The sequence below is a fragment of the Dinoponera quadriceps genome, unplaced genomic scaffold (assembly GCF_001313825.1).
Source record: "Dinoponera quadriceps isolate SergipeBrazil2010 unplaced genomic scaffold, ASM131382v1 scaffold6073, whole genome shotgun sequence".
Classification (NCBI taxonomy): Eukaryota; Metazoa; Arthropoda; class Insecta; order Hymenoptera; family Formicidae; genus Dinoponera; species Dinoponera quadriceps.
Window position 1 is genome coordinate 250008 of NW_014561846.1, and position 24326 is coordinate 274333.

The following is a 24326-nucleotide window of genomic DNA, read 5'->3' on the forward strand; positions in this document are numbered from 1 at the left end:
TCGGTATATCGGTACGAAATAGGATTGGACGATATCATTGTTTGTGTACGGCGGTATATACGTCGAATTAATTTACCATTACCTAACAATAACGATATTAGCGGTCTGAAAGACGCGATATTAAACATTAAGTAGCACTAACGCTCAATATTAAACACCAAGTAGCGATAACGCTCGAATTATATTCGCACGCCAAATGTGAAATTAAATTTTCTAATTACATTGCTACTAATTGAAATTTTTGTATACCGGGAACAACGTTTGAAAATGTTGGTCTAATGTTTCCTCACTGTACGAAAGTAATGGTTGCTCACTATACGAAAAGCAATATAAAAAAAATATCTTGTTACAATTGCCCGAGTAAAATTTTCTCGGTTTCACTAACTCCTCCTTATCTTTTCTTTTTCTTGCAGAAAGAAGACTACGGTAGCTACAAGTGCATCGCCAAGAATCCACGCGGAGAAACCGACGGAACGATTCGTCTGTACAGTAAGTGTCTCGTTTTGCTTACACGCGCCCCGCAGCTATCCGTGGTAGCGTTTACCGAGGTAATGACGGTTCGTCGCTGAGCTGTTTGGCGCGTTTAACGTCGCGCTGTCATTCCCCGCTTGTTTACGAAGTCGACGAAGATGTCGGGTCTCAACGAACTACATAATTTCTACGGCACACCCATTGACGGGATACACCGTGGTTTCTTCGGGCGACGACGCGTCGAGTCGAGCGCGGTTTGACACGGTTAACTCCGCAGCGCGCGCGTGTGACGATCTTTCTCATAGACCAAATATACCCACGTTAATTACCTCCGTCTAATATTTGCCGACAGATCGCGATTCGCGACGGCACTCGCCTTGAATTAAATTGCAACACTGTTGGCTGCAATTAAACGCGACTATGTACAGATACCAGTAGTTCTAATGTCGTCCTACAAGCTTAGATATCGTTTCGCTTGTCTTTTCGCAAGTGGAGTATTTTTTTCTAGAGAACAAAGTACTTTTCACACATATATATATATATATATATATGTGTGTGTGTGTGTGTGTGTGTGTGTGTGTGTGTGTGTGTGTGTGTGTGTGTGTGTGGATATGTGATGCATTTAGGAGGTATACGTAGATTAATTTAAATTTTCATCACGTTTCGCCGTGAGTGTGCAACCTGGTTTTTGTATTATATGTAGTTTTATGGTATGCGAAATAAGTCGAAAGAATAAAACGCGTACGATTGACAAAGTTAAGAATTCTACCTACGACATGTAAGAAACTATATGTACTGGAAACGTAATACGTGCGCGCCTTTTCTTCGTGATTTATAATTTCATGATATATTCATCGCAATACCAGAATTCCTTATTTCGACAATTTGTAAAAGTCCACACGGAAAAAAATTTAGTTATATTAACCAGAAAGGAAACAACCAGATGCGTTCTGATTGAAGGAATCAGAATTTCTGGTTTTTATGACCCAAATATGATTCTTATAACCAGAAATTCTTTTTCCTTGAACCAAAATGCATCTGGTTGTTCCATTTCTGGTTAATACTACCAGACCTTTTTTTTGTACAGAATTAAATCTATCAAAAGCCTCGAATGTTTATGCATTGATAAATAGATGGAGGAAAATACGTGTGAATGTATGCATACGACGAACATATGCGTTATGATTACGTCGTGACTATAGTTGAAAAGTTGAAAAATAAAAAGTTTTTTTAACATTCATTTCTATTCTTTAAAAAATGTGGTTCGGGGCTTTCGAGAATTTCCAGTTTCGAATAATACTCTAAATAACTCGCGACTCTCGCTGCATATATCCAAAGCGACCGAATGTGTTTCGGTCTTATCGCTACAGATGCGAAATATATGGACGATATATTCGTGTATTTTACAGAGTCCCGAGGAAAAGTATGAATCAGAGATATATAGGAAGCAAATAGAATCAATGACGCTCGCGAAAACGAATATGGAGAGATCACTCCATTAGTACGGATCGGTCTTTCGCATTAGCGACATTCAAATGAATGTGAGCGTTTAGTTTAGCATAAAAGACTACCGACAAGAGAGGAGGTGGCGGAGAGTAAACCTTGCCCGATCCGATAAAAAACAAAAAACGAAAAGGATTGTCCGTTGAATGCGATGCTATCTATTTTGCAGTCAGTTTCTCCCATCCATCTGTCTTCCGTTCTTCTATGGATCGCAATGTATATATCGTGTACACGTGTGTATCCGCGCACCGTGTAAATCTAATTATATTTAACAAATTAGATATTTTTGAATATCTAAATTATTTATATAAGAAAAGTTAAATAAAAGTAAATAGTTTCCTTGAAATAAGAATATATACTACAGTCGTTTCTAAATTGTCAAAGTAAGAAAAAAATGAACTTTTCAAAGGTATTCTTTTAATTGCGAAAAATCGTATTTATCTTTAAATCGTATAATTGATAATATGTTTAAACGACGCAATTATCATTGCAGTTGGAAAATCAAAAATTGCACATATCACCTGTATGACTGTGTAAATGAAGGTGGAATTTTTCAGACCTGCCATTTTTGGTTCTGGCGCATCTTTTTCGAAAAACGCTTTTTCTGTCGCTCTGACAAAATTAAAAGTAACATTGACTACAGCGTGACGCGCAACGGCTACGTGATGATTTATTGTGAAAAGCGTTTGCACGCATTCGCAAAACTGACCAAATCCTGCATTTCGGCTAGACGATTCGTTGGGCTATCGGCATGTCGCTAATACTGAATTATTGGTATCCCCGAAAGGGACGCAGGATTAAGCGCGCTAAGAGTCACGCCCCATAATCGAATGCGTTACGGAGTCGTATACGAGCATCGTATATTCTGCTCCGAGACGCGTAATTGCTATTTATTCCATACAACAGCAAAATGAACTTGCATCCATGATTACTAATACCATACACACAACCTATTTATCGCTCGTGCGCTTTACGCTTAGAGTTTATTTTTTCCACGTACACCGTAATGCACTTATGCGATAAAGAAATTTTAAAAAATTATAAAGGGACGTAACATATTTTTCTTATGAGAGGGATCTTTGGAAAAATGTTTGAAACAAACCGCAATGTATCATGTGAGATTCTATAAGCTAAATTTTGACGCGAATCGAAAATTAACATTCTCGTCTCGGGCGGAAAAATAAACAACAAATAAGGAGAGATACGCGCGCTTTCCCGTCCATTTAGAGTCGCCGATTTTGATTCGATTGTGACCATTCCATTGTTCCGTCTACAAGCGGGAAGATGAAAACACGAAGAAAAAGCCGGGCTAGAAAGGAATTCGAATTTCTCGAAGCTTCTCCAAAGGAGAAGCGGAGAAATAACTTTGAAAAGGTCCAGCGGAGGCTGGGCAAAGGGGGTGCGTGACGGTCCAGAGAGAGGAGGAGTAGAAAGAGAAAGAAAGAAAGGAAAGAAGCAAACAAACCATACCCGCTTCGGTACAATCACCGACAGCCGACGGTGAAATAACGAAACCCCCGACGCGCGTTTCGTCAGAGAGGCGGAAAAGGTCGACCCGGTCGAAATTAAGTGGCGGTAGTTAGAGATATGTCGGACGAGTTTTATTAAGCGGCATAAAAAGGAGATTTGTAGACCGACTGAAGGAGACACGGACGGGACACGCTTCTCCTGAGGAGTCGTCGCGCCCGCGAAGCGAGGACGACGATTCCGGTTGCCGCCGGAGCTCGTCTCGGCGGCAGTAAAAAGTAAGGGGGAGAGGCCGAGAGCGCGCGATGGGGCCGAGATATGAATTTATTATTAAGGACCGCCTAAGGGGCAAAGTACCCCTGTTTCTTGATATCCGAGCCCGTGCCCGTGTTTTACCTACTTCCACCCTCCCTTTTTTTTCACCGTCGTTCCGAGCGTTTTCCCCGCTCTGACACGTCTCTCTGCTCTCCCTTCCCCACGTCAGTCCAGCGCGCTTCCCACTCCTCTGCTGCTCGCGGAAGCTCGAATTCCCTGGCTAATTTATTCCACGGTCGAGTCAAACTGTTATTCGTGGCAGCATTGAAGCGCGGACATAGTATGCGAAGAATGACGGAAGAACGAGGCAAAACTCGCGGCGGTCGACCCGGATAGTAACAATATCGTATTCATTCGTCTATCCCACTATCGCGTTATCTCTCTCTTCGTCTTGCTCTAGACGCCCCCCTGTGATTTGCTCAAACCAGGCATCGTATACATAATGCAACGTCTACCCCGCTGCGCTGCGCTCCGATTCAAGCACCCCCCGCCTCGTTGCTAAGACGCGGATTTAATAAACGGCCGTTACGCGGCCGCTTTGTCGGCTTTCGGGACGTCATTTTTCGTCCCCTTAATTCGAACGTAGCTTGCTCACGAAACAGAAAACTGCGTTGCGTAGCTGGAGAAAACACTAAGTGCAGCGCTAATGATATTTTCATCAGTACGCCTGGCAATTGTGATTACTTCGTTTACTTCGTGATTTAAAATGATATCTGTTGGACGAGTAATTATGACCTTCACAATTTGCGGGAATTATCGAGTCTGTGATTAAAACATATATTTCGATATCGCATTTATCATCGCGATCGCTCCGGATTAATTAATCCATTTTGTTTACTACGCTCATTGACACGTTGATATGTCCGAATGAGGAACTTTGAAACCTCGCGGAGAACGAAGCTGTGTAAAATGTACTCGCGAAACAATTGTAACGTGACACAATAAAAACCTTACGCGCTTAACAAGCTCTTAATGAAATTCTCGCAAACGGAAAACTTCTCGTTGTCTCAAATTCCCCTTGCAAATCCATACTGAGTTGTCGGACTCTGAAAACTTCCGCGGTCGCGGTATCGTGCCTCGCAAAGTTCTCTACGAGCTTTTCATTTGGATTTGAGAATTTCACTAACGAATTCTTCGGCGTAAGATGCAAACGAAGTCGCGGCCCGGCCTGACTTTGATAAATTTGTTGTGAAACTCTTTCCGCACATATGTATTTCGGACGCCGGTAACGTAAGCCACTTAGAGACTTCGCTGCCGGATTTATACGGATAAGCGAATTTTCCTGAAAATGTCGTTTGAATTTCGAAACGTCATCGGCAAGCGCTTACTCGCTTATTCGCGCTATCTGCGGCTGATGTCCGCGGGAGATGTTATGTTCTTAACTTATTCGGATGCTCCAAAAAGTTACTTATTCGGAATCTACCGAATAACTTTATATATAATATAGTTATTATCGTATACGATATTACGTGAAAAAAGAGATTTACGCATTATTAACATATAAATCTAGATTCAAAATTGACGTGTGATTTGGAAGAAATAATAATAATATTGTTGATAATTATAAGATTATTATATAATAATATAATAATCTTATAATTAATGTGTGATGATATAATAAATGTATAAGTTTCAACTATCATTTTGAAGCCTGCTACTCGCGAAATGAGAATATTTGTGCAATTTTACGAATACGGCTTGATAAATTTCAGAGGCCGACTATTAGAACTTTGCTACGATACGGATCTTACGGTACAATTTACGTAGAAATCGCGTGAGATTTCGCGTAAAGAAGTCTGCCGATGAATTCTTTATTTCGAGACGCAAGCAAACGTAACTACTCGCTCGGCGGGCGTGATATCGAAGTTCTCTATTACGTCGGTCGCTTTAATTATGAATTGATCATACTTCCGCAAACTCGGCAGACACAAAACGGTGGGACGCCTCACCGACAGCACACCTTTGTAGAACTTCGTCAGTGCACAGAGGCGTAAAAATTTTGTACCGGGTTGCATGGAGACCCGCTGTCTACCTTCAGGGCACGAGTTCGTGTCGCATGGCCGAAACTTTAACGTAGAAAGCCTCGGGGTCGCCTCGAAACTTTTGTCCTCCTCGTTGAGTCGCGATTCTTAGTAACCCCCGATTCAATAAATTATTTATGACGCAATAGACGAGCAATCTTGCACTCTCGTTTGCTATACTTTAGTACGAAACTGCGTGGCTCTAGCTACACTACACTATTCTAATGTTCGTTTCGTCGATATTGTCGTAAACTTTTTCAAATAGTTATAAACTTGTATAATTTATGATTCATAGCAACTTCTTCTACGAACTTATTCACTAACCGCCTCTGCAGCAATGCGTGCATTGAAAACCCGATTGGATTTAGAGAGAAACGATTAAAAAGGAGATTGATTTATTTCGTTATGTTGCATTTATACGAAATCATTGAAGTATTTACCGCATTGAAAAGCGTTTCAATCCGCCCCGTTAAATCAAAGTTCATTCCGTAAATAAAATGATATCAGAAACTCCTGCTATTTCGTCTTTCAACACTTATTATTACAATCTTATATAATCGTGTAAAAATATATTTTACGTATTATTATTGTTTATACGATAAGAAACTAGTAGAAAAATAAAATCGAAATTGGTTGAAAGAAAATCCGCGAATAATAATGCGACAAAATCGGTCTGGCAAACCCAGATTGTAAAGATTATAAATTGCTTTGAAGTATATAATGTATGACGTACGTAAATTTCGGGTATTCTTACTCTCAGTAAGTTCATCCGTTTAAATCGGCCATCTCATGTATAACAAATGACATGCCTGGAAATCTATGATGTGTCGCTGGCTCTCCATCTTAGCCTCCCGATATAGCGTTCCACTCCCAGCTGCTCCGAGTATTCATTTGCAGCACTAACACTCACATATTTAGAATTTGACCGGAGATTAGGTTATAGGTTAAGTAATGCGAATCAACTAACACGATGCCGGCTATTCAATATCGCAAGAGCCGACGAAATATCGTAACCATCCGACAGAAATGGTAACTAACGCGTCGATACGAACATATTCCTCGGTGTGCGCGTTGCCCGCCAGCTCGAACGTAAACTAACCCTCGGCGCGCGAGAGTATGTTTACTCGCCATGAAGGTCCTCGATGTTTTGAGTGGATTGATTGTTATAGTTCGAAGGCGGGCGACGACGATTGACGACTGGTAGTGCTAAAGTTCTTTCCCGGCGATTGTTTCCGCGATCCCCGCGATCGAGAAATTGCGTTTTCGAACCGACGAAACGACAAGCGCCACTATAACTAACGGCCACAGGCGACGTACAGTCAATGGCAGTAAGGTGCTACACTTTCTTTTGACGAGTTTCGCGACGCATCCGTAGCCAATAGGAGAACACGCTTTCTAGTGACTTACGAAAACTGAATTTTCTATTGGATCTCGAATGCACTTCGAAGTTCGTGTGGTAAGAATGCTGCGATCTTTTTGCCACTGGCTGTATGTCGGTGCATTAGTTACAATTACCGCCACCGGCAGCTAAAATATTTCGCCGGCTTTTGAAATATTCGATCGGACTCTCGCCGGCATCGCGTTAATTAACGCATCGCGTTTCTCCGATCGAATCATCATATCTACGCGAGTGTCAGCGCAGCTAGTTAGCCGGGAGCTGGATACTGAATCGGAAAGCCCGGATGGAGAACGCATAACGCCAGAATACGGGCAGAGACGTGTCATATATTTCCAGGTATGTGAAATCATTTATTATACGGGAGATTTATAATTTTAACGGACAAACTTATCGAAAATAAGAATGTACCCGAGATCGAATAAGCTAATATTTATAGTCTGTCGTTTGATAAATAATTAACTTGATAATAGTTTCATGAGTCTGATTATTCAATCTCCGATTCAACCTCTACCTCTATGCTTATTTCGCATAATAAAAGCGGTGTTCCAGAACTCACTGTCAGTGCTGAAAATCTATAGTTCACGTTACGTGTACTATAAATTTTCAGCACTGAATATTTCAGCAATGAATATCGGAACGCAATCAAAAAATATTTATCCACGCAGCCAAATAACGGCCTATAAATATGAATTTGTAATTAATTACGTAATTTCACAAGTGTGGATTTGTTAAATCTAACAATGAAAACGGCAAAAAGTAACTATTGTATATTATCTGTACTTGTAGCTATTTGTATTACCAAAGTAAAGCAATATATATAGTGTTATATTTTAAGATTCTTCATTGATCCTTTAAATTCGACAAAATTTGCAAGGTTAACATGAAATTTCCGGATATATATTAATAACTATCTATATTCTTCACACTGTGAAATGTATAGTACTTTGATTATAAAAACGCTATCGTTCGTAACGTTGTAATATGTATTACATAACCTAAATAGTTTCATTTAAAAGAAATTGTAACAAGAAGATAATTCTACGTTATACCGTAACGCGGTAATGTTGCAAGGCAGGAAATAACGTGTGCGTCGGTGTGTTATGGCACGACATTTCGGCCAGGTGGAAATTGAAAGGTTTATTTTTAATAGACACATTTCTCCGCCACGTAATGAAATAATTATGAGCGACGCCTTTGTTACCTAAGCCCGATATGACTTTACTTATAGAACACAAAAAGATTATCTCGCGAGTTCACGGGTTCAATACTTTTCATATTACACCGTGGTACGGAAATGCGGCTATTCACGCGCAACAGAGGAGACAAGCGGCTTGCGCGTTTTGCTTACAAAATTAAGTCACGAAATCTATTAGCGCATCTCGAACGATTTTCCATATTTCCAGCGTAATCATGAATATTCATAGTAACTTTGTGGCACATTTCCGAAAGTGAGGAGATCTTAGAACGTGTGCGAGAGAAATTAACTTTACACCTCGACACGTCGCTGCAGAAAGAGTTGTCATTTTCCGACACATTTTTGTCCTTTTACTGCGTAAATTTCAAGTGGTGTATTTTTAATGGCTATGCGGTTGAATTAATTATGAGTAGCGGACACTGCTTCGTTACTTCCTGAAAGGTAAATTCGTTAAATGTCTCATTCTCGCCGTACGCGCGAACAATATGCGTGCACACATATTTGCGTATGTATAAGCGCACGAGAGGACGACAAGTACTTTTTACGAGAGATTGTTCTGTATCTATACCACGCCATGCGTAAAACCGGATGAAAATGGGTCAGCGAAAAAATCGACGAGAAATATCTTCGGGAAATAACTGCTTTGCTTCAACATGTACTTGATTATTTCGCATATACCTTTCTTTTTACCAGACCATTATCGCTCTCTGCTATTTAAAATTAATATTATTTTAATACACGCACAAATATTTGTTATTACTTTTAATATAAACAATTTTCGCTGTTTAAAGGTTCTCTTGCTAATATTTTTTAAAGTTAAAAAATTCACTAAAGCATTATGTTTTGCTTCTGAAATTTTCGTATATATCCATATTTGATGTAAAATTTAATAATTAAAATACGATTTCTCTTCCCCCCTCTCTCTCTCTCTCTCTCTCTCTCTCTCTCTCTCTATATATATATATATATATATATATACATATATAATATTTTTAAAGTACTAAATATTCAATGTTCTGCATACAAAAATCGATTATATTTCTATTAAATATAACGGACACAGATTTTTGTTTTCGATATGGATGACTGCGTATCAATGCTTTATATAGCGTAAGTACATCGTACAATTGCGTATCGTTTAGCTACTATCGTTAAATTGTTAATCGAGTGTCACGAGAGAGCAATATATGTACATAATTAAGGTATCATTAAGCGTTCCTATGCGATGTATAGTACTGGCGCCGGGTTTATCAGGAGATAAAAGAAAACAAATAATAGAAACGAGAGAAAAATAACTCACATTCAGTTGCGTCAGGCTACGCAAAGCAAGCTAATACCTATAAAAGCCGCTCCAAGCTACGAAATCCATCAATCCGGGGATTCTTTCTACGGTCCCTATCAGTCGCGTTCCACCAACAGGCGTCGAGGATAATGAAAGAAAAAGTGTCGCTCTCTGTGTCAGCTTTAATTGTCATCCTTTATTGGACGGTCACTCGTTGTCACGTGGGACAATCGCGGCGACATGTAAGTTCGGATTCGCTCCGGCACGCATCCGCGTCTCTCCTCGTTTTCTTTTCTTCCTCCAAAGAGAGGAGGGTCGCCTCTTCCTCTCTCTATTCGCTCTCGCCCGGACTTCGGAGGATATCTCCGAAAAAGAGATACCAAATGAGAGAGCGATAGAGAGTCGCTTGTATAATTCATGGGACCACCCGGCGTTCGCGGTCGATGGATCTCCCCCTCTTCGTTCCTTCTTGCGATAGTAACCCCGCAGCATCTCAATGCTGACCGACCAGCAGATTAGCCCAAGGAAATTGCCAAACTTCTCCTCGCTCTGGCGGGAAAGTCGATTCCAAAAGTCGTTCTTCAAACGGCCAGTAATGTAGTTGCCGGGCGACTGTACCCCTCCCGACCTTCTGTCTCTTAAACAAACTAATGCGCCGTAACTTTGTCCTTCGCTGATGCCAATGGCTCTTAACACGTCGCACCTCGTGCGCGCTCGCGAGAGTGTAAATTTGACAGGGTGAAGGAGGCTTGGTGCGCCGTCGACGAAGAAGCGAACAATAACATTCAAGTTGACGCGAGACTGAACGGCTGACCAAAACTTTTTGTGGTAATTATATACGCAAACATAAAATATGCGTTCAAAATTATGTGTAAGTTTTAAAAAATTAGAAGTCATTAATTAAGGTGTACGTGACACGGACATAGACGTGGATTCCTGGATGTGGAATATTAGAATATCTTAAGAGAATTGAAGTTTTATATTGGAGTCTCCCATAGATGTACGTGATATCTATGTTATTTGAAATAATTTATTTTTAAAATTTTACTTAAATACAGATTAATACGTTATTTAAATTGCACTTGCTATTCTCAACTAAAATTGAAGTCGTGACGAAACTCAAAAAGAGAATTTTAATTATAATTTTATCATCGAATGATACTGAATTAATGCGTGTTAAATTCTACAAGTCTCAATTAAAGTCACTAAGTTATAAATCGTTGAATGAATAAATATTAAAAATAAAACGAATCATTAATGCTAAAACGTCGCAGAGTCTTGAAGCGAAATTATCTTTGCGTTCATTTCGGAACTAGAATTTCGAGTTGACGAAGAATTATTGAAATTTATAAATTTAGTTGCCCGTAACGGATAAAGTTGGTGGCAAAATTAAAGAGGCGGAAAATGAGACGTCGCGAAGATAATAAAAAGACCCAACCGTCTCGATCGGTGTTGAACAGTTCGGTGAATGGAAATATATATCTATGTACGGTAATACGATTAAAGAAGAGCGTGGAGGATGAGTGGGACGGGGAGTGAAGGACAGGGAAAGAGAGAACGGAGGGAGAGGACAGGATCTGCGTTAAAAAGAAAATCCTCGAAGGAGGAGAAAATATTTCCATAAAATCCGCGGAGACGATGCCTGCGAAGAAACGCCAATGTTAGTTCTCGTTCAGTGGATTCGCTGGAATCCACCGAAAATCCGTCCTCGCGGTTTGTCGTAGCCGGTCTCAGACATCGACGCGATTTCGTTCTGCCGTAAAATATAACTTTTCCATAGACTCGAGGAGCTTCGCGAGTACGCGAGCTTACCTTTCAAGATTTCCGAGCGTAACAACGAAACGCGTAACGTCAAATTAATTTCTGTTTCTTAGGCTGTTGTGTACATTTATTAAAATATCATTATAGTCACAACAAGAAATGTTAATTTTCAGTCGAAAGATCTCGCGTCTCTGACAGTACCTTCCTCAACTTGAGAATATAACGGATATATTTTACGTAGTCGTCATGAAGAATATTCGTGAGAACAATTTTAAATATTGCTACGATTACAACACATAACTCCGAGCCGAGAAAAATGCTAATTGATTAATATTCATTAAATATAGGCAGCTATCCGATAGTTTAAAGCGACCGTTACGTCAACGTACACTGCGAAAACTTGTTCTCCGCTTACGCATTCGCTCTGATTACGCTACGTGCTACGCAAATCTTCGCTCGTGAGAGGATTAACCCCGAGGCTGATGTCGAAAACAGATAATATGGATAGCAAGCTCAGACAATAATAATACTCAATGTTACAGAGGGTGAGAGTTTTCGTGGTTGTTATTTTCAATGGTAGAGAGAAAGAGAGAGAGAGAGAGAGAGAGTGCGGTTGCTCAATTGCAATAACAAAAGTAATTCCGTATCGAATTAATTGTACTCTAATTCCCACTTGCCTCGTAGAAAAACTCGTTGCATAGCAGTGTGTACAGATCAAATACTGTGATAATTAAACATTTTATAATTAAACAATCACATATCTGGAAAACAGGTTTACATTGTAACTGTAGTTATAAAAACCTGCCCGTCATAAAGAATACGACTGATAAATAAATATTGATGAGAAGTAAATATAAACAAGGTGCTTGATCGCAACGTATAAATTATTTGCAACATAAAAAATCGTGAATTCTCTTATCCTGAAATGATATACGTTATGAAACGTGACAAAATATTATCGCGATTTTCCTATCGATACCGCAAAACAACGTTCGAGACTTTCTCCATCGGCCATGGCACAAATAGAAATCCGGCTGCTGCATACGTAACAATTCCAGTCTTTCGGACAAACGACGTGTCGTCGAGCGTTTACTGGTCGCGCGTCGAAATCAGGAAGCCGGAAATGACAGCGGCTGAGGGATTCGAGGAGGTGAGCGGAAGGAGAGAGAGAGAGAGAGAGAGAAAGGGCCGCGGGGTATCGCCATAAGGGAGACTCGCTGACGGCGGTAAGATTGATTGGAGTCACGGGATGGAAAATTAACGGTCTAGCCTGGATGGTCCAGGGTTGGGTAAAAGGTGCAGGAAGGCGCCGCAGTCGAGGGATGGCGCCGTGACAGCCGCCGCATACTAATTCCCCACCTCTCTTCGCCCCTTCCTCGATCTCACCCCTTCTCATCCTTTCTCGTCCCCGTGGCACCTACGAGCTGTTTTAGCTACCCTTAACCGCGCGTATCCACTCCCTCCCGTTCGAGCAAACGCGCCGAAGAGACGTCTTCCTGCCGGACACCATCGGCTGTTTTGTCCTCATCATCGCCGTCTGGGAATACAGATATGGACGAAATCGCAATTACGGTCTTACCGCACTCACAAACTTTCAATAGTCGGAATTATCGATTTACCCCTAAACTCGATCGAAAAGTGAGAGAGAATTTCACGGGACTCAGACACATACGGAAACATTTCTGCGCTTCTTTTGTGTCACGTATCGGACACGACGCGCGGCAACACGTCGACAACGAGATGGAAGCCAGCGAGGTCGGTAATCCCGCAGGATATCAACGTGGATCGTCGCGACATCCGCCTTGAGACCCGCTTGGTTGGCGTATTAATGGGTCGATGCGTTATAGGACGTGTTAATGCGACGAACCGTGCGCAGATAATTATCAAAGAGGACTTTGACTCCCGCGGCCGAGAAGAGACAAGCAGACAAGGCCCAAGATGCATAACGGCGAGGTGTTAATATGACTTGTATATCTAGCCCTATCGCTAATTGGATCAAATGGTCGACCGACCGTCTTTGATCGATATGTTTAGTGAGGGATTTCGTCACGAGTAATTACAGACGGTGTAGCGGTGGCAGCTGCTGACAAAAGCGTTGGCGCGAGGACGTCGGCCCCCGCCATTGTCTCGCGGAATTGGGTTACGCGATCGTGACCAACGAAGCTGGCAATTTCCTGCTTGCTATCGTGCTCCGCATCGAGATTCGATGATGCCTACGGCAAATTATTTCCTACGGATCTGTCATCGATTTGGTTAATGATCGCGGTGCAACCGCGATAATGACGGCATTCATTGACGATTCACGACCTCAGGTCTAACGCGTGCTGTTTTGATACTTACGATTGTTGATCTACGATATCGAACACGTTTAGCTTAATTGCATAATGCGATGCGCAAGATAAAAACACGATGTATTACATAGTGAATTCGAGAATTTCTAACGAAACTGTATTCCTAACATATTTGCAAATAGTCTCGGGAATTTTCAAAATTCAGTTTTAAAGACACGTTGCATCATTAATTTTTAATTTTGTAACATATCGTATATCTCAGGTCAATTTTAATATCAACTAATATTATTTTTATCTAATACACCTGGACATTACAGAAATAAATTCGTCGATATCCCGGTTGTATGTAATTTATATTACGCTAACAATTATTTATTCCTGCAATGAATAATATTGATGTTAAACAATATTGGATCATCTTGCATACTTGTTGTAGTAGTCTGTATTAGAAGAAATTAGATGGCAGACAGATGAGCGAGAAAGGGGGAAACGAAGCATTAATGATGTACCGACGAAAAAGAATGATGCTGTTTTACGCTAATTAATACCCTTTAAAGTCGTAATGAATTCTCTTCGGCTATCTCTTCGACTATGCGAATTTGAAATGGTGGTCATAGCCGGTGGTGGTATGAACTTTATAAAAATAAGCTGCGATCCGTTTATTTTATATTTCTGCGAAATTTTATATTCACAAGTTTTATTAAAAAATTGTAACTAAAACAAATAACATCAGAATTTGTCGGAGATAAAATTTCTTTGTTTATACAAATACCTAAAATGTACTTTGATAATTGATACTCAGCCATTCAGAATTATAACATCAATAGCTTTCCCGTTCTTCTTTTCTCTCTCTCTCTCTCTCTCTTTCTCTCTCTTTCTGCCTTTCAGCAGTAATATATAAAAGTGGTAAATTGTATACACCGTATTATATTTATATTCGTAAAAATGAATATATTGTCCTGGTAATTGCTGTGTAATGGAGGATGACAATTTTTAACAATCGTCATTTGTTTTGATCTGATAGAATTATCGAAATACTGCTTTTTATTTGGATAATTCGATGAAATTAAAGTAAATCTATTTTGTAAATTTGTATAGGCTTTTTATACGTATAAGTATATAAATATTCAACAACTACCATGGATTTCTCGTATCGATTTTTTACTCGTGCGTAAAAACACAAGTGTAAAACACGAGTCGCGACCGGAAGAATGAAAGACGAGAGAATGAAAGAGCCTGTTTTCCGATATAAAAATTTGTTAATTTACCTCTTCCGCGCATCTGCAAGAACGAAGATAAATGTCGCGAAATGACAATACGGGACTGGATATGTCATTGTTATAATTTTTGCGGCAAACATTACATCCAGCTGTAAAACGGTTGAAAGTCATTTAGGTTTTATCTTATGTGGAGACGACGACGGCTACATATTTGTATTATGTTCGTGTGTGCAAACAAGTCTGCTGAAGCGCATGCTTTGTCATCTTATCCTATTTACCTTGGGGAGAACGCACCTTCGCACTGTTCGTCCTCGCGTGCATCGCACCGCCTTTCCGGTGATAATCGCTCAAGTGCCTGTGACAAATAGCAACGACTTTTCTCGTTGGGTGCACATCGTTCGCATTAAAGGCTACTATCGATAGATACTATCTCTAGATGGATTTAAGTTACGATCGTTCGAAAGAAATGTAGTGCAATCCTCCTAGAAATATATACCGTTTTAATGCATTCTCATTATTTGTATTAATACTTCGTTATATTAAATATTTTATTTAAATCAGTAAATATCACTTGATCTAAGGAGTATTGGAATAATCATTTACTTGAATCTAGCACTTTTTTTCCGTGTATACATGTTAGATCGAAACTATTCCAAATGATCTGATTTTTTGTCGCGCCCACAAGAGTCGCAATCAGTAGATATGTCCACGATTGGTACGGCGGAATCGGGCAGTAGATACGTCCGCGTTCAGTACGACCGGTTGCGCGTAGTAGATACGTCCGCTATTGGTACGACCGACCTGTGGCAGTAGGTACGTCCACAATCGGTGTGGACGGTTACGATGAACGCGGTGAACACGGTAAATGGTGCACTCGCCTAGGACAAATGATGAAATTAGGAATAATTAGTCAAGTATATAACCCGATAAGTTACATGCAGGAGGCACAAGCGGAAGCGGGAGGTGTGCGCCGGTAATACGTACCGGAGTAAAATATGATGTAGAGTTTGGCCAGTCTGGCGGGCGCACCACCGTGGCTAATACGTTTCAGGAAGAAGTTAGTAACAGGTGGCGCAATCCATAACAGCGCACAGCGTGAAATTTGCCCAATCTAGGGGGGACAAAAATATTTTACTTAGTTGCGCGTAAATACACGCACATTACATTCAATTCTGTACATTTATTTTATAATTGTGATGTTACGAAATTTATCACATAAGCGATTTCGTACTAAAAATGAGAATTTATTTTGTTACAGTGTCCGCGCCACCAAGCACTAGTCCTAGTCCTTCTACTACGGAAATACCCAAAAAAGGTGAGCTCTTAATTATAGTATTAAAATAGTATCACGTGTTCACGATAGTTAAATAAAATCGCGCCTGACTGAATAAATAGCTACACTAAAGTAATAAGATTATGATTTTCATTGTAAGACTTAATAGTTCCATACAATATGATTGATATTGTCTCGATTAAGTGTGCGTATGTCGTGTACGTGTATGCGTATGTGTGTATGAATCACGTCGTACTTGGCCGCTTGAATCTAATTTTCCAATGTACGTTTACTTTAGCAGATTGGGAATTGATGGAGATGAATAACTCTGTTTACGGAAATCCAAGTTCGCTGACAATTCATAACGAAAGGAATATCAAGACAGGTGAGTCTGTCTCGAACGTTTCACGTCTATTGTTGCTTTTTATTTCGCGCTGCGAAATGTTGCGTATCTCGGCTATTCCGTGAATTACGAGGATTGACTTGGCAATTTGGTATTTCAACGAAATAGTTCAGTCGCCGGCTGTCGCGCGGGTATATACGAGGAGTATCAAACACTTGAGATATACATTTAAGGAAAGTATTCTCTTCGATCTTGATCTCTGCTCGCATCAATCATTCAGACCTTTCTCGCAGAGCACATTCGTAAAAAGAAGGCGGAAACGCTGGGACAGGGAATAGAATTTGGAAAGGACATAATGTCGGAAGTGATAAAAGGAGAAATCTATCAACTACGGGAACGTTATCCGAGAGAGCTGCGGATAAATTATTAGTGCAAATTGTATCATCAATAACATACCGAATTCGCGCATCGGAGCATCGTGAGCTTATTTTCAACTTCCGTATTACATTTGTATATCATCATTAGTACCTAAAAAATACTTGCCTGTGATGAACGTATGAAAGGGATTCAAAAGTTTTAGCTGTAGCTCATGTGTCTCATAGTCTAGTAAAATTTCAACTAGTTAATGGGTTTACGTACTCGATTCGACATCGTATACAATCAAACGCCGCCCCGTAACTGCATTTTCCTGTGACACACTTTGAATCTCCGGCGATTAACTTCGATGTTAACTAGAGCCGGGGGACCCACCCGGGAAACCCGGGAATCGATTGCGGCTTTAAGAGTGGTTTGAAAGGTAAGCAGCCAGCTTTAAGCTCTCTAACGGTACGAAACAGAAGTACGAAAATAATGTATGCGACGAGATAACAGTTGGAATTTCAAAAGTGAATTTCTCTTCCGCTACATGTGATTGTGTAATCATATTATGTAAGAAATTGTGCTACATAAAAAGCTATTGTGAGTCCATAATATTTGACAAGATAAATCACGCTAATAATGTTACCCGGTAATATTGGCAGTTTTTAATGAAAGAATTGAAACAAATTCCGACACGAGCATATTACATGTTATTATCATCGTTATTATATGTGTGAATAGGCATACAAATACTGCAATACAGTTTAAGAAACCGCACGGCGGTATAAAGTAGAGGAGGTCCGATAGACCATCCGATTAACGTGATCTATTCGGAATAGGACGAAAATATATTCACATGAATGTAATCATACTAATTTAACTTTATTCAAAAAATAAACACATGGTTTCTGCCAAAAAAGCTCAGAGATGGAATGAATGGAAAGTGAAAAGAATACAAAAATAAATATGCAAGTATAATGGAAAAAGCAATTAAAGTGATGCTCAGGAACATATGAGTGACAGAATACATGAAAGAGAGAAGAAAGGATAGTTGAATGAATAGATATGGATAAAAAAATACGAAGGAGGAAAAAGGAAGAGAGAGAGAAGGAGAAAGACAGAGAAAGAGAGAAAAAGAGAGAGAGAGAGAAGCCGAAGAACATAGTTGACTCGGGTATAAGAGATCCCTGTAACATCAATATTTCATGTATGCTAATACGCCGGAACTAATAATGCTGCGGCGTGGAAGACCCAAGAATAATATCAACCGCGCCGTTGTAGCTCGCGTTCTCTCTCTCTCTCCCTCTTCGTCCTTTCCTCGCCTCGCACCTCCCTCGTCTTTATTTCTTTCTTTGTCCTTCGCTTTACTCTCTATCACCTAAAACAGCGACGTGCACAGCGCCCCGATCCTCTTGCGCCTTGTGTTAAATTTAATCGAAAATTCGTGTCTCGTTGGACCACCGCTGCTTCCATGTCTACGTGTCTCCGTTGCTCCTCCCTTTCCCCCTGTCACCCTTTCTTTTACATATAACCTATGTCATCGTCCGGGGGTGGAAAGGTGAGAGCGAAAAGGTGGAATCGAGAGAAGGAGAAGAACGGGGAAACGGGCATATAGTGGGATGTGGTAAGTTTGAATACGGCATATATCTCTTACTCTCCCCTTGTCTCTTTCTCTCTCTTCTTATTCCGTCTATTCGCGGAGGCTGGAGAGCAGGAAAGGACGGGCTGCGAAGGAAGGATGAGGTTTGTAATTGGTGCAACATCTGCGGTCTGCAGGATGGCATTAATGTTTGCTCCCTTCGTGCGCTTTCTCCCTTGTCTCTATCTCTCTCTATTCCTCTTCTTCTTTCTCCCATTTTCTCCCCTTACCCCATCTATATTTCCATCGACTCTGAGAATCGCTGTTTTTCTCTTATCACGTCGTTTCTTTTTCTCTACTCTTTATCCTTTCATTTAACTACGTTTACATACATTTCTCTTGTTTCCTTGAACACTTTATTTTTATGTCATCTTCGTCCTCTACTACGTCGTCTGATCGATTCTCTTTTGGTTTGCCAACGACTCCATGTCCCTCTTTACATCCACCATGCCACATTTGTTGCTTTCGAATTGTTTCTTTTATTTCGCGTGCACATGTTTCCCATTTTTTTTTTTACGGTGAGTGAGGGGAAGAGGCACAGTTTGCGAAGAAATTTCTTTGATGAGTTGGGGGAGCAAAATAATCTAGAAATCTCGGCCTTGTCTTATTAAAGATACATTTCATTACACAATTGCGCGAGTAATGAGAATAAAACAACTTTTTATTTATGATCGCAGTGAAAAAATTAACCGAAAGATTTCCTCTTCGTACCATTTGTACCACAATGTCGGAAGTAAGCCAATTTATCTTGCAAAAAATTTATATTAAAATGAAACAATGTTTCATTTAAACGCGAGAGAATATTCACAAAGATATTAATATATTACCAATCTCTTCAAACACTTTTTTTATACACCTTGATTTGTTACAATTACATTTATAAAGATTACAAGTTTCAAGTAGCCGCGTTTTGCAAACGAGTTTTAATTGTCGCTTTCGCTCGTTGTAAAATAATTCCCCCGTTTTACCGAATATCCATTCGAATCGATTTCTTCACGAGAGGTTTCGAAAGTACTTAGCTCGCCTGTATTGAAATCATTCATTCCAGTAGCTTCTCTCCAGTTATATCGTCAATCCCACTCTGCCAACACCGTAATATTGTATAAATTGTTTAATTCGTACGCACTAACATATTAAATAGTCGTGTGGCCATCTTTAAAAATGTCTGTTCATTATCCTTTTCCTTTTAACCGATGCTGCGCACTTCGCGACTGCAAATTGTAGAAGCAAACGTACATAGCCTACGGCGATAAGTCACTTTGAGGTTCCGATGGGAAACAGAGCAAGTATTGTCGCGGTATCGTGACATCTCCCGGAGCACATATGCCCTTAGGTGTCGCTTAATTCCCTCGGGCAGCGTTGTCCGCCTGTAATTCTAGGGGAGCATGTATAGCGATTGGTTTAGCCGCGTGCCTTCGTACGATTAACACGTCTCCTGTTCTATTGCAGCCGCACGCGCGCGCACGTGTACTATGTCAAGATAATAAAAATATAATAATGCGGCCATATATTTACGCGTACATGCGTTATTATTATTCGCGTGTCATAACATAAAAACGATATAAAATGGCAGATAGATTGCTTATGTTTAATTTAATTAAACTCGCGTGCGTTTATTATTGATTTATTTAAATTTAATTTAATCAAATATTGTGAAAGTTGAACGCTTTTTAAGCGGATAAATACTCGCTTACATTTACAAATGATTGATTTTTACACTTGCAATAGTAAATGTAAAAAAGCCGACCATTTTATTTGCAGCAACCTCTAATGTTTGTATCGTATTGTCGAAACATATTCGATAATGTCAGTGTTCTTAGATTATCGCCAGGCTTCCTGGGCCATATCGGCAGTTGCGAAACTTTATATAGGATCGACAGTCCTTAATTGTTACCTCATTGTTAATGTGATCCAACACAGGATCACCTTGCAAGTTTCGACCATGTACTTGACGTTTAATGTAAAGCATCTCTGATATCAATCTATTATGATAAGAGGATTCACGGTCAAGAACCCGCACGCGGTTTCAATCAAATTCATGATTCTCACCATCCCTATAGTAATCACTGAGTGTTGCAAGCTTTTCGATTTGATTCCGATCTTCAGAAATTCGAATTTTTAATTTTTTAACAGTCCGGTCATGTAAACAATAAAAAATCTTGTGTAAAAAATATTAAAATTAACGTTTTATTTTTTTATTGTGTAGCGATTGGTTCTATACATAATACTGCAGCAAAACTGAGAATTTTTACATATCTTGAACATCGATGGCCAGCTTTAAATTCTTTCGATGGTATCTGAGACGTGAAAAGGAAAACACTCTATCAATAAAATCGACGAGGGAGTGTCTTTTCTGACAAAAAGGGTACTGAGAAAAAACGTGTAGTGTCTTTTCACAGATCATCAATTTATAATCAAACTCGATACAACCACCTCGTCAATCGTTGGTCAAGGAAATTTGAGCGATGATCAATACCAGCTTTTATTGTAAATTGAAACCTCGGACAGAAAGAGTTGATGGTATCAAGGATGGCTTTAAACGTCGAAGAAGGGAGCGCCGATATGACCAATATATCAAACATAAAGGGGAAGATGTACTGATAATCCCTCGAGTGCCGTCAATTTCAAATCTGGCAGAGCGACGTCTACGATGACGAGCGACGGAGAAAAACCCATCGGAATATGCCAATTCGTCCAGGTTTCAATTTATAAAAGTAAAAAAATTGGAATGTGACACAAATGTCGTGGCGGTTTAAAATTTATCAATAGTATGTTGATACTCTGTGGTCCCAAGTCAATAGAAATATTTGTGAGACGTGTCTAATAAAATCAATCAAAGGTATTTCTCGCTTTTCAAATGGGACAATTTGTCGACGAGATGAAGAAGAGGTACGAAGCTAAAAACGGATATCGCATACTCTTGTATATCCCGATGATCTTGTGTAGATTTGAAATGTTAAAGTTTAGAACGTACGGTACGAAAGTCGCTCTTATTATACAGCCCTCTTACATTTGATTAAAAGAAAATTATACCGAACTTCTATTTCCCCGAGTCATTCAATAAAGAAACGTTTCAACGACAGTGTAAACGGCCAGAGCTAACATCCGGACGGTGATACTCCCAGTTGGGACCATCCACGGCCGAAGGATTGAACAAAAGTTCCGTTGAGGCGTTTTTATATTATTAACGTCGAGCTTTCCTTCCCTCGAAAATCCACTCGCTGCACACGCCGCCACGCGTCCATGCTCTCGCGTTGAGCAGCGCCTAGTTTATGTCTAGTTCCTAAACACATCGTCGTGGCATAGCTATAGAGAAACAGCGCCGCGCATCGCGATAGAGATTCTCGCATATAGGAAACTATAGAAGCCGGCCGCTGAGCGCGTATGCACCCACGTACGTGTATAGCGGCATGATACACACAATGTCACTGCTAATGTTTGGTCGAGATTTGCATACGTCTGTCTAGCCTATCCATTGCGTCGCCGTACGGTGTCTCACCTCGTTGTTCGAGGGTGTATCCGGCGAGGCGGCGACGGCGACCTTACTCTGGTATCAGGCTCGGTGCTATACACACGAGCGTATGTACATACACGCGACCTACGGCGTGCTCGCGCGCGCGTACACCCTCATGATCGGCCATTACCTCGCCGAAATAGGCTATCGTGCCAAGATCGTGTTCCCCGGCACTGCTTACAACCTCGCCTTGCTTGCCCAAACCGACTGCTCCGCCTCGGGGCTGCCGTGAACTTACAAATCTAATCAGGAGAGAACGAAGACACAAAGCGGTATTCGAGCGCCTTGCTCTGTGGATAGCTTGAAATTAAGCCGTGAGTGCGTAGGTCCGCCGCCCGTTCCGGAAAAATCACGAAGCTCGATCGGAGTGATAATCTCGCTGCGGAAAACACGAGGTATTGACGTCGCTAAATGCGGTTCTGATAAGTAATAGCGCAACTTAGCGGGCACGTACGCCAGCATGTGTCGCGTGTACGCGTGACTGACGTCATGTATGAAGGACGGCGATAATTTTTCATCCCATGTGCGCGTAAAACAAGCGTGAAGTTTGTTCCGCACGGTCGTATAAACTAAAGACGCAGATGGTGGTAATTGATTATGATTTACGATAATTTTCCAAATGAGCGTTGCAGACGAGTGTCGTTATCGACGCGAGCTTTCTCCCAAGCGTCGAAATGCAAACGCGATGATCTCATTGTGTTATTTTATCAAAATATGCTCATTATGAACTGTTACGTTGCAAGAATGTAATTCAAACCAGCGGGCTCGCGTGTGTCGTGACATGATAGAATCTACTTCGTGCGGATAAGGGAATTGTGTTTACTTGGAGTTTGCATACTAGTTAACGCGCTTGCCACCCACTTTATGCGTAACAGGCTCGTAAACATCTTCAGTTGAGAGGGCCACTCGTTGCACATCCCTTTGTCCGTTGGTGCTGCTATGTGAAACGCGCAGTGCTTTCGCTCCTTCCGTTCCCTCGTCTCCGTCAACGGCTTTGCGCGCGACCGTCTTGACGCGAGATTTGATTTTTCATTATTGTTTCTACAACATATCGTTGAACAGTTCGCGTCGAATTTTCGGTTTTAGACGGAACGTTTTCGTCAGAAATGTTTTCGCCTTTTATCTGTAGATTATGTTAGATTTAATTAATCATATTGACGCATGTTTCTCACGGACGCTTTTTATTGTTTTCCTTCAAGGTACCAAGTTCCAATCGAACCTTAATGAAATCGGAAAATCGGAGCAGAAGTCGGCCGAAATGGACAGAAAAAAGAATTACAAATATACAAATGCCGAGAAAGGTGAGTTTCGTAACATTGAAGGCGCTCTATACGTTGTAAGTAAGTTGGACAGGAGCATTTTAATCTTTACCTCTTTCTTTCATTATATCGTTCCCCAAATTAATGGTCACTTTAAAGGAGGATACTTCGTCGAAGCGAGTGCTTCGAGGTAGACACTTTATAGTCGTCGTAACTTTCTTCCGTTACTGTCCGATGCGAGTAATTGGACGAAATATGCGACGCGCCAGATACATCAGACGCGCGTTGAACAATGCGTGGCCTGTTACCTCGTTGAAATCCGGCTTGGATAGCCCTTCCAGTGGCAGACGAACCCTGTAGGGGACAAAACTGCAGCGGGTTTTCCTGTCGAAGGTGCGGTTTATCCGACATTTTGCGGCTGCGCCGTGGCATTTAAGCGGCTGCCGTCTACCGCATTTCTGAGCGCGGGTCAGGTCAGGTGTAGCACCCTTCATAATTCCGCTAAGCCTTCGGCATTATCGGATAATTCTTTTCTGCTCTCGCATTTTTTCTCCCTCCCCCCATGATTCGTCGTCTCGCCCTGTCCTCAACCCCTACCATCACCTCTTCCGTAATTCAATCCCTGCCCTCCCTCTCCTCCTCCTACATTTCCGTCTCTCAATATCTCGCTCGAACGCGGTTGCTTTTATTTAAAATGAATTTGCATAATGGCGAAGTGTGAAAATCCGTTTCCTCCGCGGGGACGATCGCGATAGTCTCGGAGAAGTAGGTAATTTTGCATAGAAAAAGGCGGATTAGGTAGTAACGAGGAAAACTGAGTTGCAAGCTTTCGCACGTAAGTGTCTTCGCGGAAGGAATTCCAGCGCGAGAAAAATATCGAACGTTTCGCGCGAAACGTTGCTCGGTAACAAACACCGAATCGCTCGCGCAAACGAGCTACTTGACGAAAAGCTCCGTTTGATTTGCAATCTCTTCGTTTTGGACTTCCCTTATTACTTTCTCCGAAGAAATATCCT

The 24326-nt window shown here is 40.8% G+C and overlaps 1 protein-coding gene across 5 annotated transcripts in view; it reads left to right on the top strand.

The window, feature by feature from the left end:
• Positions 1 to 24326, top strand: part of LOC106751048 (lachesin-like) — a 164138-nt gene that overhangs the window by 135526 nt on the left and 4286 nt on the right. For 3 of the 5 annotated variants that reach the window (XM_014631819.1, XM_014631818.1, XM_014631820.1), the window contains exons 8-11: positions 414 to 489; positions 16184 to 16240; positions 16497 to 16583; positions 23251 to 23352. In XM_014631819.1, coding sequence (XP_014487305.1) covers positions 414 to 489; positions 16184 to 16240; positions 16497 to 16583; positions 23251 to 23352 — 322 coding nt within the window. Of the gene's footprint in view, positions 1 to 413; positions 490 to 16183; positions 16241 to 16496; positions 16584 to 16834; positions 17830 to 23250; positions 23353 to 24326 lie in introns of those variants that run through there. The other 2 variants (XM_014631821.1, XM_014631822.1) reach the window with 2 other exon arrangements.